The 21,517-nt window shown below is 32.4% G+C and overlaps 1 protein-coding gene across 2 annotated transcripts in view; it reads left to right on the top strand.

Moving 5' to 3' along the window:
* LOC126888070 (CKLF-like MARVEL transmembrane domain-containing protein 8) overlaps nt 1-13,875 on the top strand; it is a 158,826-nt gene extending 144,951 nt beyond the window's left edge. For both annotated transcript variants that reach the window (XM_050656090.1, XM_050656091.1), the window contains exons 4-5: nt 4,487-4,612; nt 9,145-13,875. In XM_050656090.1, coding sequence (XP_050512047.1) covers nt 4,487-4,612; nt 9,145-9,219 — 201 coding nt within the window. In that variant the 3' untranslated portion in view covers nt 9,220-13,875. The remainder of the gene's footprint in view (nt 1-4,486; nt 4,613-9,144) is intronic.
* Nucleotides 13,876-21,517: the final 7,642 nt, after the last annotated feature.

The raw sequence follows: 21,517 nt of genomic DNA, 5'->3' as shown, positions 1-21,517 counted from the left end.
TCTTTCTGTGGTGGTGGATACACTTATTTCAGGGCTTTCTTATGCAGTTTTTGGTTTAAAATTTTGTTAACTGTTTGTTCGTTATAGCCATTGTCTACTGCTATTTGTTTAATGATGTTTAGTTCTATCTCGAAGTTATTTTTTGTCATGGGAATTTCTGTCAGTCTATGTATCATGCTATGGTAGGCTGCTAATTTGTGTTGTGTAGGATGGGATGATGAATTGTGTATGGTTGTGTCATTGTGTATGGTTGTGTATAAACCTACCCATACTGACACAACCATACACAATTCATCATCCCATCCTACACAACACAAATTAGCAGCCTACCATAGCATGATACATAGACTGACAGAAATTCCCATGACAAAAAATAACTTCGAGATAAAACTAAACATCATTAAACAAATAGAAGTAAACAATGGCTATAACGAACAAACAGTTAATAAAATTTTAAACCAAAAACTCCATAAGAAAGCCCTGAAATTAGTGTATCCACCACCACAGAAAGAACCCAGTACCTTCTGCTCTCTCACATATACTGGCAAGATAACAACAAAAATAGCCAGATACATAAAAAGAAAGGAATAACACCAGCCTTCAGAACTAACAACAACTTAAGTAAATATATTAAGAACAATAAAAGCCGAAAGAGAAAGCAGCTACAGAGTGGTATGTACAAACTAACTTGTGGTGCCTGTCCTAAAACTTACATCGGTCAAACTGGCAGAACCTTTGACAAACGGATAGCAGAACACAAAAGGGCTTTCAACAATAGAAAAACAGACACTTCTACATACGCACTTCACCTTCTAGATCATAATCATTCTTTCAATGAAGAGTTTCAAATTCTTCATATCCAAAATAAAGGCCTTAAGCTATCTTTTTAGAACCTATGGAAATTAATAAATTGAAAAATACAGATATAATTCTGAATGACCAACTCGAGACAAACAGCTCCCCACTCCTCAACCTCTTCAGTTAAAGACTTAAAAAGGCAAACACATTGTAAACTATATCACTTGAGAAAGGCACTCTGCCGAAACAGCTGTAGTCACTTAGTTGTAATAAATTTTGTGGAAGTATAGAAAACAAACGTTTTCAGTGTTTTATTGTTAGATAAAATGAACTTCCATCAAGTAACGGTCGAATCCATCAAATTTGAAAACGTTTACCGTGTAACCAATTTATGGGTACATCCTTAATATTTGCCTTTAATTTACAAGACAAACAGACGAAGGGGATGGTTGATCATCTCTAAACTAAAATAAAACATAAGCTGTCCTTCATTTTCTTAGTTTACTCATATTGTGAGTAGGTAGGTACACGGAACCAACTTTCTTTGGAATTTTTTCCAAGTCGAATAGACGGAATCTGACTGCATATTGTAGAGTCCCCTTCGTCTCCTTTATTCGTAGTCTGATTGCCTTATAAATTGTAAAAGGCAAAGATTAATAATGTACCCAGAAATTGGTTCCACGATAGAAGTTTTCAGTTTTACGGATCTGGGACTTCTCATTTCGGTAATAGATGTCGTTACAGCGCGCTAAATAGATCTTTTTCGGATCTGGGATTTTTCATTTCGTAAATTTTCTTATTTCATTGCAATCCTGATCAAATAATGAAGGTAATTTACTACAGCGAATGATTCGAACATTCAAAACAGTAAATGCGATTTACAATATAAAATATTTACATCTAAGACGTTTTTAGTGTTGGCAAGCAAACACAAAGGAGACAAAATTGTACTTAATTGACAACGAATTAATTAAAAATGTCTGAAATTTGAGAGACTCGAAAACCAAGAGATGTAATAGCAACCAGACACCAGATCACAAGGAATAGCCTGTAAAAGATGATAAGAAAGTACCTAACGAATAGTTAACATCACAAATAAGCCTACAGTTTTAGGATCGGCCAAGAACATGCCTAACACCTAATTTAAGAAGAAGAAGAATCATATTTATAATATCCATCTTTATAGCTACAAAGATAGCTAATAATCTTTTTACACTAATTTATTTCTAATTTTAAGGAAATGAAATCGTGAATAAAACATATTGAGTTTACAAAAATATCACAAATTAATGTTTGGGAATATTTATTTCTATTCTTAATAGGCTATTGATTATATTCAAAATAAGACAGCTAAAAGGAACTACAACGTTAACGGGGTTTTATTATTTCATATGGTCAATGGACATCTATATATGCAAAAACCGCGGAGTGCTACCATTTAAAGGGGTGCGTTTTTGAGAAATGAGTGAATTAGTCCCTGGGCACAGGTTACATTAGGGTGAGTTCTATGCACTTTTGGTACAAACATATCTACATAAAAATTGTTCCTGGTTAAATTTCCTATCTAAATATCACTTTTTAAAATCAATGATACTTTTTTTTACAAAAATATATTCAAAAGAAAAAGCACAAAGAAACCCAAAAGAAAGAAATTTTGTTTTTTGTCCCATAACTTTTGTCCACGAGGATATAGGTATAGATATTGCTTTACAGAAAAAAAACCTACATATTTTTTCTTTAAAATGTTGTTTAGTAGAGGTAATTAGGATTTGTAGTTTTCGAAATATGATTTTTCAAAGTTCGCCACTCACAGCAATTTTGGGCAATTTTCCTTGTTATTTAGCAAATATTGTTCTGTAACTTTTTTCTACGTAACTTTAGGTATATGCAATGGTACACGTAATAGGAATAGAAATCAATTACCTTTAAAACGGTCTACTGTATAACGTTGTATGACTTTTTTTAAAGAGATGGTTTTTCAAGGTTTTATACTTTTAACGATTTTTTATAATATAATATAAAATAAAAAAATATTATTATATAATATATTATATATTATATAATATTATATTATATATTAATTATTATATAATACCTAATATAAAAAAATATTATTTTTTACATTTTTTACGATTATTTTTGAAATTTCTCATTATAACTTTTTTTCTTGTACATGAATATACTATATATTGCTCAATAAAGAGGGCTTACTTTATGTTCTTTAAAATGGTGTATAATCTATATTTAAATATGTAATGGAAACCGACTGATCCTTTGATATTTTTTTACCTGTATTATTTAAAATTATTTCTTTTACAAAAATTACATAAACATTAGTCTTAGAAAACATCACTTTAGTTAAAATTATTTAAACGTTGACATTTAAAAAATTTTCAAAATCAAAGTCCATCTCTTCGTTAGCATTAGCTTCAATATCTTCCTCTGACACCTCATATATCTATATCCCTTAGAGTTCCCACAATTAGTACCCATGCACATGCACCCTTTGCAGAATATTGAACAACTAGTTTCTATCTTCCTACAACCGCAGTTTTTTGTACATCCTTTGGTACATTTACATGCTATTTTTTCAAGCAAAGCTTGTGGTGCAAGAGCTTTGACCGTAAATATTGGAATTAATCCATATTTTGAAGTTTGCCTGGCCGAGTCAAGTGGATCCAAGTATTACCTATAAAAAATAAGATTCAATCATAACACACAATCACATAAAAAAGTTATAATGAGGAATTTAAAAAATAATCCTACAATCAAAAATCGTTGCAAGTACTTATTACATTTTGAAAAAGCATATCTTATTCAAAAATGATCCTAGAATTTTTTATAACGCACCATTTTAAAGTAAACAGAATAAGCTTTCTTTTTATTATATAATATATACCTAAATTTAGAAAAAAAAAAGTTATAATGGGAGATCGAAAAAATAATCGTAAAAAATATAATAACTCGTTAAAAGTATAAAGTCTTGAAAAAGATAACCTCTTTAAAATAAGTCGTACAACATTATGCAGTAGATTATTTTAAAGGTAATTGATTTCTATTCCTCTTACATGTACCATTGCATATGCCTAAAGTTACGTAGAAACAAGTTACAGAACAATATTTGCGAAATAACAAGGAAAATTGCCCAAAATTGCTGTGAGTGGCGAATTTTCAAAAATCATATTTCGAAAACTGTAAATCCTAATGACCTCTACCAAACACTATTTTAAAGACAAAATATGTAAGTTTTTTTTCTGTGAAGCAATGGCTATACCTATATCCCCGTGGACAAAAGTTATGGGACAAAAAACAAAATTTCTTTCTTTTGGGTTTCTTCGTGCTTTTTCTTTTGAATATATTTTTGTAACAAAACGTATCTTTGACCAAAAAAAGTTATATTTAGATAGGAAATTTAACCAGGAACAATTTTTATGTAGACGTGTTTGTACCAAAAGTGCATAGAACTCACCCTAATGTAACCTGTGCCCAGAGACTTATTCACCCATTTCTCAAAAACGCACCCCTTTAAATGGTAGCACTCCGCGGTTTTTTCATATATAGAGATTCATTGACCATACGAAATAATAAAACCCCGTTAACGTTGTAGTTCCTTTCTATAGTACATAATCAATAGCCTATAAATATGTAAAAAAGTATCTTTTTACTTTAATATCTATTTATTTTACAGGAAGTTGTCTATCATGGATGTGCCTTTATACTTGTATTGGCTGCTAGTTTGACATTTGTCATCGAGATAAACCATTGGAAAAAGAGTTACTATACCTCAGATTATGAAGCATATTTTGCAGCAGCAGTAAGTATTTATACCTTACAAAAATATATTATAATTAAAGAATAATTTTTTGTTTTCATAATAAATGTGTAATTCGTAATAAATAACTCACTATTTATTTGTTTTGCATAATATGAAATTATTAACATTAATATGCCCCGACGTAAGGTAAGAAACAAAGAAATGGCAAAAATATTTTAGAAAAAAGTAAACGAAGAACAATAAAAGAAACAGAAGGCAATAATGATATAATCAACCTATGGAGCAACTATAAGCATCTATTACTGGATTTTGTCTGGACGTATGTGGACCAAGTAAAAAGACTCAATAAAGAAACAGACAGCGTGGTAGTCCCAAGAAATAAAAAAGCAAGTAAAAGTGAATAAAAAATTATAGAAACAATATCTGAAAGATAAAATAAACCAGTAAAATAAAACAATGACTATAAAAATAAAAGAAAAAAGGTAAAAATATTAGTTACGCCAGACAAGAGAAATAATTGGAAAACATTCTGAGATAAAATGGAAGAAGATAGCAAAAGTAACCAGAAGCTATTCTACAGAATCCTGAAGACGATAAGAACTAAACTACTAAACAAAAACGAAATATACATCCTTATAGATAACAATAGAGAATTAATATCAGAAACAAAAGAAATAGTTAAAAGATGGAAACAACACTTTGAAGAACTATTAACGGATATAAAAGAATTACATTAATCAAAAACAAAATTATATATTGGCAGAAAATATAAATATAGAAAACTCAATAAATGAGGAAGAACTAAAAGAAGCAACAAAAACATTGAAATATGGAAAAGCTTCTGAAGTGGATAGAATAACAACAGAAATTATAAAACAACATGGAAAAATGTAGAACAAATCATCATGGTGTAAAACATATATTACTAATAGTAATGAATAAAATATGGAAACTAGAAATTAGAAAATGTCACTAGTAATGCCCATATAGAATAAAAAAAGAAAATACAAGAAAATGTAATAACTACCGAGAATTGACGTTGCTATGTACATGTATACCGGCCAAACTCGATTGAACACGTTAGGATAAACTAGTTTGTCCTAAACGCGATAGGATAAACTAGTTTACCCTAGGCCAAACTAGTTTATCCTGATAATAATATGGATACTGCAGGATAAATAAAATACTCTGTAATTGGATGTAAGAATAGTATATTAAGTATGGAGAACGGTAAGGGTTTTATACCGATCGAAGACAATTGTTTGGAGGAGGAGCGGAGCGACGACTCCAATTATCGGTTACCCTTAACCTTCGACATGCTTATAACGTTTTTTGCACGATTGATATCATTATAAATTATAAAATTAAAACATTTTCGTCATATTGACTAGTTTCATTCATTTTATCAAGATAGATACTTTGGTTGTTAGGTAGTAACTAGGGTGCATAACAACAATGGAGAATTGAGTTTTTATTTAGTTGTCAATAATGTTAAGTACAATTTTGATTATTATAAATTAAAATATGAGCGAAAGTGAATTTGAAGAAATTGAACGGGCTTGGGAAGAAGGGTGTTCCGCAATTATTCCCGAAAAATCCAAAATCCGTTATCAAAATACCTACCAAAGTTTTAACAAATGGTGCGAAGGCAAGAATTTAAGAATCTAAGAAAAGACTCTATTGGCATATTTCGTTCAAAGACATATGCAGTTGAAAGCTCCTGAAAGCCTCTGGGCAGAATATTCAATGATTAAATCCACCGTTTTTCTTTATGATGGCATTGATATTTCCAAGTTTTCAACTTTGATCGCGTATTTGAAGAGAAAAAATGTTGGCTATAGGCCTAAGAAAGCGAGCATTTTTATACGGGAGCAATTTGAAAAATTTCTGATGGAAGCACCGGATAAAGAATTTCTAGTTCACAAGGTAATATAAGCTAGTTTAGGTAAAAGAAATACTCTAATGAAGATTTTTTCATAATTTGTAGGTCACAATGATATTGGGAATATCTGGTGCCTGTAGAAGAGAAGAATTATATAATATTACTATGAATGACATCCAACAAACCGATGGTTTAATGATTGTAAAAGTACCCAATGCAAAAACGAACATCCAGCGTACTTTTACAGTCGTTAATAAACCAGACGATAAAATTCCATATTTAGAAATTCTGCAAAAGTGTATAAAACTTCGTCCATTACAAGTAAAATCAAATCATTTGTTCTTAAGATACGCCAAAGGAAAATGTGCTTAAGTAATAGGGAAAGGGACAATCGGGGGCTGGCCTTCTCAAATTGCCAAATTCTTAAATTTGCCTAATCCCGAGAACTATACTGGCCATTCGTTCAGGAGGACATCAGCAACGCTTTTGGCTAATAAAGGTGTTGATGTCCTCGGATTAAAGCGTCATGGAGGTTGGCGTTCATCGACAGTAGCAGAAAGCTATGTAGAAGATTCTCTTCAAAATAAAATAGATTTTGCCGAAAAAATATTGTGCAATACTAGTAATACTACTAATGTATGCGATTCTGCAGGAGTTTCTGTTAGAAGTGAAACCACAGCCCAAACAAGTGGGATTTCATTAAATAATTTAACAAATTGTACCATAAGTTTCAATATTAATAAATAATTCGTTAGTTTTCTTTATTCTTTCAAAAAATAAATTAAAATTAAGAGATTTTTTAACTCGACAGTAAGTGAATTACTTACCGTCGAGTTGGATTACTTACCGTCGAGTTGCTAGTAAATGTCACCTACTGACGTAAAATCTGTCACGGTAAACAGTCAAAAATGATCAATCGTGCAAAAAATTATTTTTATTAAAACGATAATGATTAGTCGTTAAAACTAATGGACAATAAATTGGTAATACGAACAATCATATTATAAAAACCTCAATAATTATAAACATTATTTTTTATTTTTGTATCGAGTGCTTTGGTGCATAGTATCATTCCTTCTTGCATCTGTTTGTGGAGCAGTTTTTGTTGCAGCTGCAATTGACAAGACCTTGTCCTGAACCAACTGATTTTATCGTGGACACGACTGCATATGCAGACACTTACAAAGGGACGGGTTATGAAGTCGTATCCGTGAATGTATTAAGTAAGAAATAATAAACCCAGAATATGGTATCTCAAGGATACCAAGTTTGGTGTGCAAACTTTGTAAACTCCTTCGCCATTTGTCTGAAGAATCACTCAAATGATGTTTCTGAGATCACCTTTGCCTGTAAGCATCACTGTCTTCTCTTAGGTTAACATTAAAATTATTGTCTATTATCTTCCTTAAGTTATCTTTATCCTGAATGTCATTTATGATTTCTTGCTACAGATGAAGTCGAAAGTTCTAAACCAAGGCTCTAAAATATTGTTAATGGTTGCAGCTACGAGAGATTCAGTTAAATCAGAACAATTTTTATTTTTTAAATACACCTGCAACAAAAACTGTTCCATAAACAGATGCAAGTGCAAGAAGACAATGATATCAATTCTAAGTGTCGCCATAGCACTCCATGAAAAAGCATATAATAATTTTTATAATTGAGGTATAGTTATTGTTTTTATCAAAAAAAAAACACTGTATATTTTTTATATCATTGTTTGTATTTTCAATTGTCCATTAGTTAATGCCGAATTATTATCATTTTAATAAAAATAATTGATTTACATCCAATTTCAGAGTATTTTATTCAGTTTATCTATTTATTTTGGCTTTGTAGGTCCTACTGTAATGTTTATACGAGGCAGTACTAGCAGAAAACAACGACCACATTGTGGTACTAGTGGTACTGGTACTAGTTTATCCTGCAGTGTCCTTATTAAATTAATTGTCCGTAATTTGAAATTAAACATGTAACGGCACAGATATTTTGATTTATAATTAAGACTGAAGAGCATATTATTCATTCTTAACTATAAATTCATTAGTTTTCGAAATATTTGAAATTAAAAATTAAGCGGCACAATATATTAATTACAATAACTGTGCCATTACATGTTTAACTTCAAATATCTCGAAAACTATTTACTTTATCGTTACGAGTGAAGAGTACTTTATTTATATAGAGAGTGTTGAAGAATCGAAAAATAGCGGTAAAATGGCAAGTCCGCCAGTGGCGTAGAATTTGGGAAGGGTCAACCATTCGCTGTCCCATGTCGTACGCCACTTAACGCCACTGGTAGTATCCAGAAACGTTTATTTATTATCATAATTTCATAGGATGTATTAAACCCACACTTTCTGCCAAGTATGAAAAGGATGCGTTAAATAGATTTAAAATAGTGAGCAAAAATAATTTTTAAATTTTTAAATAAAACACCCTGTAACTCAGTAAGGAGCCATATTTTATTTAAGCGATTTTGGTTAAATCTTAATATTTTGATGTCTTCTATCACCCATTAGCTAATGTCCAATTAATTATGGGACACCCTGTATATTTTAAATTATGTTCTGATGTGATTTATAGCATTTTTTCGAATTTAAAATTTTGTACAAGTTCCCTATTGTGTACACAACTATACTGCATTACTTATTTACTATAAATTAAAATATTTTACCTTATTTTTCAGGTAATTGGATTGGTAAATTCAGTACTTTACCTATTAAGTACGATCTTCGCCTTAAGAAGCTACAGAGGTCTTTAACTCTCTCCTATTAGACATTTTTGTTAACTATTTATTTGTCACGGTTTGACCCACTAATGCCTGGTTGCACCAAAAAATCTTAAGCTCCAGCTTGAGCTTAGCCCAGCTCAGCTTATAGATAGGGCTCGTCTATCTTAGCACGTCTTAACTTGTAAGTTTAAGATACAATCCACTTGGAAATCCATTGTGGCAAGCTGAAAATTGATCTGAGACTCAATGGTGCAACGAGTATGTTTCTTAAGCGGAGCTTAAAGCACGTCTTAAGCCTAAGATCTGTTGGTGCAACCAGGCATAATTAAGTTAAGGAAATAATTATTTTTTTAAATCGGCAAGATGCATACCAGGAAAAGTTCTTATTATTTCTTAGCTCCATAATAAAGTGTTATAGTGTACAGACGAATTTTGGAGCAATTACCTTAATACCCTACTAAGGACGATGCTACACAATGAAATGTTGTTGGCTGATGTACGCAGCAGATCTGTACACACAGCTAAAGGTAACTACAGTGAATATCCAGTTATTGCATAAAATTAAAAAGAAACAGGTATGTAACAAGTACTGTGACATGGAAAAACATTTCTTGGATGATACAGTAGCAGATATACAGGTACTGAGAGTAAGGACATGAAGAAGACTGGCCTTAATTAGGCAATGCTGCAAGGATCTTTAAACGGAGGCCAAAAAACTGGAAGAGTTGTCTACTTATAAAGAAGTCGTGACGACTCATGTGAAATAAGTCGTAACTGATTTGTTGACAACACAAAGTTGAATAGTACTCTGCATGTCCATTTATCTTTATAATTACAGTGGAGTCCCGGTAATCCGAAATAATTGGGACCGAACCCATTTCGGATTACCGAATTTTTCCGATTAAACAGATTTTTTTAAAACACACTCTTTTTATAAAAAGTAACATAAATAATATCCCTATCAATACTTTCGTTTTGTTTGCAATAAGAGCCTATGATAATAAGAAGGAAGTAATGAACTCTTTAATAGAAGAATACATTCATCTGAGACGTACAATCAAACACCGTTTTTCAAAACAAAAGTTGGATTTAATATTTAATAGTGGAAATTTATCCCGGGCCCAGTGCTACTCAAATTTAATTCACATTCGTATTCAGGAAGCATAGATAAGTTTATGCTTTACTCTCAGAATCTGTGAATGAGAAAGTTATAAGAAACTCTTGGAAAATAATTTGGCCAAGCATTACTTACGAAGAAATGCCAGATGTAGGGCCTGAAGAAACTAATTTGTTAAGGGACCTTGTGCAAAATATTTCTGGTTGTGAAGAGACGAATAACAATGATGTAGAAGAATGGGTGTGAGCTGATGATGATGACCACGAGATATATAATGATCAGTACCTAAATCATTGAAGTGGTTACAGAAGAACCTTCAAAACCCTCCAATGAAAGTGATGGAGAAGAAGATGTCAACAGCGAACTGCGGGTAACCCATGCAGACGCTGTGGCTGCGTTAGATCTAGCGCTACGCTACTTAGCGCAACAACCTGGCGCCACACCAGTGGATACCATTTTTTTGAGATGCTGGCGCTGGCGTAATTTAGTTTCGAGATAAAAAAATCTTCACTAAAGCAGAAAAATTTAACTGATCTTTTCAAAAAATGTAAAATTTAAAAGGTTTATTACAGTTAAGTACTTAAAATAATATTTTATTGTCATTTTAGATATATAAAGTAGTGGTTCTTGGAGTAAGCGAAAGGCCACACGGGTAATAATTTACGGCGCCGTAAGAGCAGTAAACCCATTGGTTGACTAACTCGTCCACCAATTGTAGATGAAATAGGAGTTAGTCAACCAATGCCTCGTCAGGTTTACGGCGCCGCCGCCGTAAGAGCAGTAAACCCATTGGTTGACTAACTCCTCCACTAATTGTAGAAGAAATAGGAGTTAGTCAAGCAATGTCTCGTCAGGTTTACTGCTCTTACGACGCCGTAAATTATCGCTCGTGTGGCCTTAGCCTTAGCCTAAGCAGATTTTCGGATTACCGAAGTACGGATTACGGAAATTTACTTACTGTAAATGATGCCTTAGGTACATATTGTACCTAAAGTGAAAAATTATTAGAAAAAATAAAAGTCTCCCTATCTCTATAAAAAAAATAGTATGGAAGCTGTAATTATCCTTAATGTCCGACTGGTACATTATTTGACAAAAAATAATGGCATGATTTCTAAGTCAGTTAAGTATGATATAATGCCCGAAAAATAACGCCCAGGGCATTAAATTTAAATAATTAGTTAAATATTGTCAAGTTGACAAATAACAACCTAAGTACAACTATGGTTACCACAATTACGTTACGACTATTGCTGGTAAATGTACTTATTTGCAAACTAATTAATTCAAAAGTCATTCACATTTTTTGTATATAAAGAATTCTTTAGTCGGACATTAAAGGTTGAAGGCACCACGGGTATTAATAACGCTTTCGGTCAACTTATATCCCTCGGGCTAAAGGCACTCTTTGCATACTTTGGACCAAAAGCATACTTTGGACATCCTTCTAAAAGCGGCTCTGGTCTGCTCTATCCTGGATCTGATTTCACCGTGACCATGATAAAGTCAGTGTAAGACCACTAATTACACCAGAAATAAAACCCAGAAAGACAGAACAAAAGACCAGAAAGATAATACATATTATTAAATAAGGAATTAAATTTTTTAAAACCCTTTTTATCGACAAGTTTTATTATTGGTTTGCATCTTGTTGACGTTATTTTTGACTATGTAAGACAATTATTTATCACGTACTTCCAGTCGCCAGTCATTGTAATCGTTTTAGTGACTTTATACGCTGCCATAATTCCGCATTTTAACTGTGCCTTAAGTGTAAGCTTTTTATATAAGGGTATATATATTTATATATTAATATATTTTACATCAGTAGCGTACCTAATAATTTTATAGCAATATTTTTATATTTTATTAAAACTGAAATTTATGTAAGATAAAATTTTATAAAATGTACTTAAAAGTATTAGATAGGCACGCTACTATGTATTTTGTAAAAGTTTTAGAAATTAGAACTATCTGTAGGTGCCTCTAAAACTAATTAAAACTTTAATATAAAATTTAATATTTTTAATTTCATGTTTTTATTTTGTGCTCTTCGAAATAATTTTACTTTATTTATCCCATTTTATACTCTCGAATACCTTAAAGTAGTCAACAAAGCACAAATATATTTCTATATTGAACTCTTGAGATTTTTCTACAATTTGATGAACATTAAAACTGTGTTCTCTTGTGCCCCTATCTAGGACAAATTCACAATTCTTCTTGGAGAATATAATGGTAAGAGTATTGATTTTAGTTTTCCATTCGTTATGATGAGGAGTAGGTACTTTGCTCGCTTGGGATATTAATGCTACTGTACAGCAATTGTTGTAATCTGTCGGTGAACCTTTTTATATATGGGAATAAAAGTGAGCTTACCCCAGTCATTTTGTCACTTTTCGGTGTTCCTGATTTCGTTTAAGATTATAAGCATTACTTAAATCCCTACCCCTCCAATTTCGTAGAGTGTCTCAGCTAGTGTTCCATCTTTCCCACCATTCTGCTTTTTTGAATTTCAGCTATTTTATCGCCGCGCCGCCTCAATTTTTGATTTCAGTATTTGTGGCTCTTTTTCATAACTAGTTTTCTTTGCATTATTGCCTGGGTTGTTTTTAGAGAAACAGTATTTCGCAATATTGTTTTCAAACCGCTGCGATAACTTTTTTGGTTTGTAATGATATTTCCACTATAATTTTTGATGATCTATGTATGCGGTTTGAATTCTCTCGCTAGATAATTTGACTTTTGAGCAAAGTTCTCTAGATTCTTGTCGGCCAGCATGTTTTTCTAGTTGAGCACATAAGATTTTAATATAATTACATTGTCCCTTCTGCACAAGTATTTTATAGTTGTACTTATGGTGTCTATCTCTATTTTTTTATATTGAATTTGATGTGCCGCTTCTAAGTTTTCGTCTTTATTTTTGATTGAGAGTATCTTCAAGCATCAAATGTTTTTTCCTATATATTTTCTTTAGGGTTTATGTTGTTGATGGCTTCAGTGATCCATTTCCTTGTGTGTCCCCACGTTTCGTCAGTGTCTCGGATAGTCTCTGGTAGGTCAGTGTTTGCTAATGCCCTTCTAAAATGTTCTGGGTATTTTGGAACCAATGTTTGTCTTTTATTTGTAATTGTCTTACTCTGTAGCTTAATTCAGAATTGCGCTTGTCACTTTTTTTTTAGTCGGAACAATAGTCTGCAGTATGCAGCTGGTTTGGTCTCACCACTTCACCATGGACAGGAATATAATCTATTTCATTTTTGTATCGTCCTCCAGGATATACATTTTGTATTCTTATAGCGCGTTTATATTAATTTCTCGAATATTTTCTGAGTACTCAAGTAGTATATAACTGAGTGCCGTGTATATTTTTGCCTACAGACCTGTATAGAGGTATTTTGATAGTTCTTTCACAATAACCGTAATATTTTGTTATTGGTTACTTATTTTTTAGAGGCTTATCATATATATTTTTGTTACGTTTATTAATATTTTAAAAACTTATTGTACAGTTTATTAGGTCTTAAATATATTTAATTGTGTCAATTAAACAGACTGAAAAATAAAAAGTTGTTTTATTTTATCCAATCGTATGTCAAATCGTATGTTGCGCGCTGTAATCTAAAATTGTTCCCCGAGTGTAGCAAAGACAAGTGTTTGTATTTAGTGCAGGTATCTCTTTCTAATCGGCGTGGTTTATCAAATCGGCGGCAATGGGAAAGTCACGCGGTCTATAAATCCAACGTCATTGGGTTCACACCGTCGATTGCATAGAAAGAGATCCCTACCCTAAATACAAATACTTTACTCTGTCGCACTGGGGAACAATTTTAGATTAAAATGCGCAGTCTAGGTATTAGGTATATGGTATATGTCTATGTGAATAACTAACAAGGAAATACATAATATGGAGATGAAGACATTAACCAATATTGGAATAAACACCGGTGATTTAAGTATTATCAGCAATCTGTACTGGAATCAAACATCGTCTATCCGGACAGAGGCAGGAGCAGGAGAATCCGACGATATCAAAATCAAACTTGGTGTTCGTCAGGGATGTATACTATCACCATTGCTGTTTAACATGTACTCGGAGGAAATATTTCAAGAAGCAGTCGATGATGTTGAAGCGGGAAATCGAATTAACGGAGAATATATAACACAAGATACGCGGACGACACGGTGGTATTATCTGACAATTCTGAATCGCTCCAGGAGTTAATGAATAGAATCACAGAAGTAAGCCAGAGATACGGATTTTCACTAAACATTAAGAAAACAAAATGTATGATGATCTTTAAGAAAGAACAGCAATTTGAACGAATCAGTGTGAATGGTCAACAAATAAAAAGATTATAACCATACACCTACCTTGGTATGTGTATGGTATGTATACAACCTCAATGAAAATTGGGACCATTCCCTAGAAATCAAATGTAGGACAGAGAAAGCAAGACCTGCATTTTAAAAAATGGCTAAGGTATTCAAATATCATGATTCATGATTTATCCATAAACGTATCCATAAAAATAACCATAAAATAAAAATAAAAATCAGGTTACTACGATGTTGATATCTTTCCTATACCTACTATACTATAAGGAGCTGAGTCGTGGACTCTCACAGACACCACCTGCAAGAAAATTGAGGCTTTTGAAATGTATCTTTATCGTCGACTCCTGAAGATATCTTATACCGACCACGTTACTAATCAGGGTGGTTTGTTGAGAATGCAAAAAGAAAAAGAGATGGTTAATAAAATACTCTACAATAAAAAAACCAAAATCGGATACCTCAATCATATTATGAGGAATAGTAAAAGATGTGCACTGCTGCAACTAATTTTTTAGGGAAAAGTAGAAGGAAAACGCGGACCAGGAAGGCAAAGGATTTCCTGGCGGACAAATCTACTTATGTGGTTCAACACAACAAACACAAATCTTTTTAGAGAAGCAGTGTGCAAAGTACAGATTGCCATGATGGTCGCCAATGTCCGAAACGGATAGGCACTACAAGAAGAAGTGTAATATCAGAAACTGTTGGGACCACTGGCGAAGTCGCTTTAAATCAATAGCTTTAAGTTTCTTTGTAGAAAAATAAACTTGATCACCAACAAAATATGAAATTTGATTTATTCACGAAGAAAATAGATGAACAGATGGGAAATGAGACTAATAATAGTTATATAAATTCTTCTTCTTTTTGTGTAGATATGACTGTCTGTTTTTCAATGTGCCTCCAGTAAGTTGTTTCATCGTTTTCGTGGTCTTCCCACTGATCGTCTTTCTATTGGGGAACCGTCTCTCGCCGTCCTTACTACTCTATTTGTTGCCTTTCGGCTTATGTGGTCGTTCATTCTACTCTTCTGTTTTTCACCCAGTGATTAATGTTGTCCACCTTGCATCTCCGTCGTATATCTGCATTTCTAGCTCTATCCCATAGTATCTTACCATCGATTTTTTAAGTGTTTTCATCTCTGCTGTTTCTAGCATTCTTTTGTCCTTTCTGTATCAGGTCGTATTTCTGCCGCGAATGTCATTATTGGTCTGATGACTGTTTTGTAAATTCTGCCTTTCACTTCTTTTCCGATGTTTTTATTTCTCCATATTGTTTCATTCAGACAACCTGCGGCTCTGTTTGCTTTGTTCACCTGATCTTCCACTTCTGTTTCGAGCTTTCCGTAGCTAGATAATGTGATGCCTAGATTTTTAAACTTAATGACTTGTTCTGGTTAAATTATTGTTTCCCATTGAAAAATAATTAATTATGACTTGTTCTATTGTCTGACCCTCCAGCTCTAATTTACACCTTATTAGATTTGCTGTTATAACCATGCATTTAGTCTTTTTTGGGGAAATTAGCATGTTAAATTTTCTAGCGGTTTTATTAAATTGGTGAAGGATACCTTGTAAATCATGTTTGAGAGATTAGTATTGCGTCGTCTTCATAGCAGATAATTTTAAATTGTTTTTCTCCCATTTGGTATCCTTTTTTTGTTCTTCCTTTTTTTTTATTATTTTATCCATGATCATGTTGAACAATAGAGGACTCAGGGAGTCTCCCTGTCTTATCCCATTGCCAGCTTCAATTGGGTCAGTTAGTTTTTCATCTACTTTTACTTTTCTTGTGTTGTTCTGGTAGATATTTTCGATCGTTTAATTATTCCTAAAGGTACCTCTCTTGGGTACAATAAATGGATAACGTCCTTTAATTTGACTTTGTCAAATGCCTTCTTAAGATCCACGAAACACTGTCGGTTTGTTGTATTCTAACGATTTATCTTCAACCTGCCTCATTATAAATATACCATCGGTGCATGATCTTCCCGACCTAAAACCTTGTTCTTCTGCTAACGTAAAAACTTTATTCAGTTTGTTTCTTATCACTTTGTTCGTTAATTTTAGTGTTGTGTTTAATAAATTAATTCGTCTGTAATTCCCCGGATCCGATTTTTCTCCCTTTTTGAAAAGAGGTATTAGGATGCTTGATCTCCATTCTTGTGGTATTCTGTTTTGTTCTAATATTTTTTGGATTAGTTGTAATAGTTGCTTGGCCAGATCTTGTCCTCCGTACTTTAAGAGTTCATTGGATATTTTGTCCTCTCATTGTGATTTTCTATTTTTTAATTTCCTTAATTCTTTCGTTACCTCTGCGCCTTTAATGTTTTTTTTTTGTTGTCACTTCAGGTGTTGGTGGTTCATTATCGTCACCTTTAGCAAACAGAGATCGAAAATAGTCTGCATAAGTTTTCTTCTGAATGTGTTTCGTTTTTATTAGTTCGTTCATCTCTTTTCTTTGTCCTCTGATCATTCTCCATATTTTCTTTTGTGTACCGTAGAAGTCGTGTTCCATCTGTTTTGAGAAGCTCTCCCAGTGTTATTTTTTTGTTTGTTCGACTAAAGTGTTCGTTTCGTTTCTAATTCGTTTATGGTGGTTGTTGGTATGCCTGTTGTGTTTGTTTTGTCCTGTATTGTAGACAGCCTTTCTCCTTTTCATCACATTTTATCTTCACTTCCTCTCGAAACCATGGGATTTACTTTTTTGATATATTATTATTCGTTACCTTCCTCTCTCCAAGTTAATATGTTGCTGCGTTAATTATGTTACTTTTGAGTTTTTCCCAACATTCCTCGATGTTATCATTTTCTAACATTCCATTTTCAGCAATCTTCTATTATAAAAATTGATATATAATAATTAGAAATAATGTAAACAAGAGTGAAAGCTCAAAAAATAGTGAAAGATGATAAACACATTGTAAGGAAAAACTTAAATTAATGTGCTCTATACTGTGGTAAATAAATCTCATATGATCCTTCTTTTCGCAATATTTAGTTGTGTCTTTAAGAGCCAACAGTAGCGCGTCATCAATATAACTTCGGGAGATAGTAGCACATCTTTTTTCGAAAGTTCTGCGAAACTTTGGCAACAGTGCGTCGGGATTATTTGACATAACTTGAATATTGTGACGTTATACGTTATACTCATTGTTGCGCTAAATGGAAGTAATAGAAAACAATTTTATTATAAGTAAATAAATATTTATAAAAATAAACCAAAATACAACTGCTATTACATTTAAAAATCTGACGCAGGTTTGTCAAAATGACAGTGACTATTTCTGTATGTTGCCTAATCAGTTATGTATTAGCTACCTGGTATATGTTCGATTTCTTGTTAGAGATAAAAATTTTTAGTAGTTCCAATGTAACACACAATTTAGGCATGGGATGAAAAAGTTTATTTGAAGAAAGTGTATTTTTTTGTTCTTCTTAATGGCGGTACAGGTTCGTTTTTTTAATATTGTATTTAATTATAGAGTAATTTCCACATTCTAACATATTTCTCAAATTGGGTATTTATTTATTATTATTTACACTGCCATTCTTTACTACGGTATGCGGCAAAATAAACAGTATAGTGCGGCAGATTCGTGCAAATATTATAAGAATTGCACATTAAATGATACAAGCATATAATTTCGTCCACATATACTGCACAATAAAGGTACAAATTTAGATGTGAGGCCATCTCAGATTTTGCCCTTTACAAAAATCGCGTTAATTCAAAATGGGCGACTATACATAATATGTGACTAATAACACGATATCTTTTGAATGAAAAGTCCGATCTCAACCAAATTTGCTACATAGGTCTTTTGTGATTTACAAGATCGATATCGTGAACTGGAAGAATCGGTTTACCAGAAGTTATGTTTTATGTGGTTTCTTATGTAAAACTATTTTATATTATGTAAATAATTTATTTTCAATTTTTTCACCCTGTATATATTAATTTTTCAAAATGGTAATACCACCATTGAAAAGAGCGTAAGAATATGTTTTAGGAAATATTTTGAACTTTTTAGTTATGTTAATTACCATTTAATAAATGCATAACGTATCTTCACATGTACCTATGTGTGGTAGATTCGTGCAAATATTATAAGAATTATTGTGAATTTAATGGTAGAAGCATATAATTTGGACCACATATACTACACATACAAAAGTTCAAATTTAGATATGAGGTCATCTCAGATTTTGCCTTTTACAAAAATGAAGAGCATTCAAAATGGCGGCTGTAGATATGTGACTAATAGCACGATAACTTTTAAACGAAAAGTCCGATTTCAGCCAAATTTGGCACCAAGGTTCTTTTTTTGATGAGTAAGATCTAGGTTTGAACAAGAAGAATCGGTTTATCAGAAGTTGTGTTTTTACTGGTTTTTATGTAAAAATATGTTGTTTTTTTTTCAATTCTTCCACCCTGTATATATTAACTTGGCAAAAAGGTAATACCGCCACTGAAAAGAGTGTAAAAATATTTTTTAGGAAAGATTTTGAACTTTTTAGTTATGTTAATTACCTTTTAATAAATGCATAACGTATCTTCACATGTAGATCTATGTGCGGCAGATTCATTTTGAATGCCCGCCATTTTTGTAAAAGACAAAATCTGAGATGGCCTCATATCTAAATTTGAATCTTTGTATGTGTAGTATATGTGGTCCAAATTATATGCTTTTAGCATTAAGTGCACAATAATTATTATATTATTTGCACGAATCTGCCGCACATAGGTTCATAGGTACATGTGAAGATACGTTATGCATTTATTAATTGGTAATTAACATAACTAAAGAGTTCAAAATATTTGCTAAAGAATATTTTTACGCTCTTCTCAACGCCGGTATTACCTTTTTGAAAAATTAATATATACAAGGTGAAAGAATTGGTAAAAAAACAACATGTTTTTACATAAAAATTAGGAAAAACACAACCTCTGGTCAATCAATTCTTTCTGTTCAAGACGTTGGTCTTACACATCAAAAGAAGAACCTATATACCAAATTTGGTTGAAATCAGACATTTCGTTCAAAAGTTATCGTGCTATTAGTCATATATGTATAGTCGGCATTTTGAATACCCGCCATTTTTGTAAATGGTAAAATCTGAGATGGCCTTACATCTAAATTTGAACCTTGATGTGTGTAGTATATGTGGTCCAAATTATATATGATTCTACCATTAAATTGACAATAATTCTTATAATATTTGCACGAGTCTGCCACACATAGGTAGGTACATGTGAAGATACTTTATGCATTTATTAAATGGTAATTAACATAACTAAAAAGTTCAAAATATTTTCTACAAAATATTTTTACGCTCTTTTCAATTGCGGTATTACCTTTTTGAAAAATGAATACATACAGAGGGGAAATATTGAAAAAAAAACATATTTTTACATAAACAACCAGTAAAAATACAACTTTTGGTAAACCGATTCTTCTGGTTCACCACATCCATCTTGTAAATCAAAAAAGAACCTATATACCAAATTTGGTTGAAATCGGACTTTTCGTTCAAGAGTTATGGTAATATTAAACATAGGCGCCATTTTGAATTCCCGCCATTTTTGTAAAAGGCAAAATCTGAGATGGCTTCATATCTAAATTTGAATCTTTATATGTGTAGTATATATGGTCCAAATTATATGCTTGCATCATTAAATGTGCAATTGTTTCACATATCGGGCACTAGTACTGAAATTCGTATGCGTCAAATTTGTATGTGTCATGTGCCCAAAAGTATTGAGTGGTTTCTAAACGTTGTTATAACGTTTGTCAATATCATGTTAATGTTAGATACTTCAGGATGGCTCTCAGTTTTGCAAAAAAAAATTTTATAATGGAGTACTATTTTCGGCCATACGGAAAAGATCACGAAAATGGTCCAAGCTTATTATCAACAATGGTTTCAGCAGAACGGGATAACCTGTCACACTGCCAGGGAGTCTCTTTGAATACTGTGTGATCATTTTTGGAGCTGCCAGCTGCCACTCCCCAAAAATAACGCAACCAGATGCGTACATATGGGGAATGCTGAAGGGGTCACCGTCTGCCATTTCGGAATTGAGGACTAGAATTAAAGATTTTTTCGTGCCAGATGCAGAGGAGGATCTAGAAATTTGCCTTGGGAGGGTCAATTTGCCTTAGGGGGGAACTTCCAATGAAAAAGCAACCAAAAGACATAAAAAAGATAAACTCAGATTACATAAAAGACATAAATAATAACGCATTAAGTTCCCTTAATTTTCCTAACTAGCGTGTTTATTGGGTTGAATTTTCCCTCCCGTAGATCTTCCACTGGCCGGATGGCATCTTTAACATCTGTTTTATCGGGAACTTGCGTCGTCGTGAATGATATTTCCAAGGCTATATCATGTATTATCGACATATAAATAATCATAAACATTTCAATATTCATTTCAGTACTGTTTATTTTGCCGCATACTGTATATTACGAATATGTGTGCCAAATATCTCGACAAATATTCAAAATTAAAGCCGCAATCTTGAGGAGCGGCTAAAGATACAGTGCGGCTCCCTAATTTGCGCGTGCGTGTCATCAACTCCAACGTTGCCGTTTCCGAGATAGTTTGAAGGACAAATTTGTCGTTGAGAAACAAGAAACGCGTCTATTTGTCACTGTCAGTCACATCTTTGATCGGATTATTGGATATAATATTTTTATATTTTGGATATTTGGATCTAAGTTGGTTATGTATGTCCTGTTTTATTCATTAAAAAGGACTCCTAAATAAAAGTTTATTCTCAGATACAGATTATGCATGGTTTGACCCAAATCAATATGAAACGAGGACATTTATTGAAGCTATATAATTTGTAAATAATTTTAAACT

Source organism: Diabrotica virgifera, chromosome 7, assembly GCF_917563875.1.
Source record: "Diabrotica virgifera virgifera chromosome 7, PGI_DIABVI_V3a".
Taxonomy (NCBI): Eukaryota; Metazoa; Arthropoda; class Insecta; order Coleoptera; family Chrysomelidae; genus Diabrotica; species Diabrotica virgifera.
This window is presented reverse-complemented; position numbering and strand designations above follow the sequence as displayed.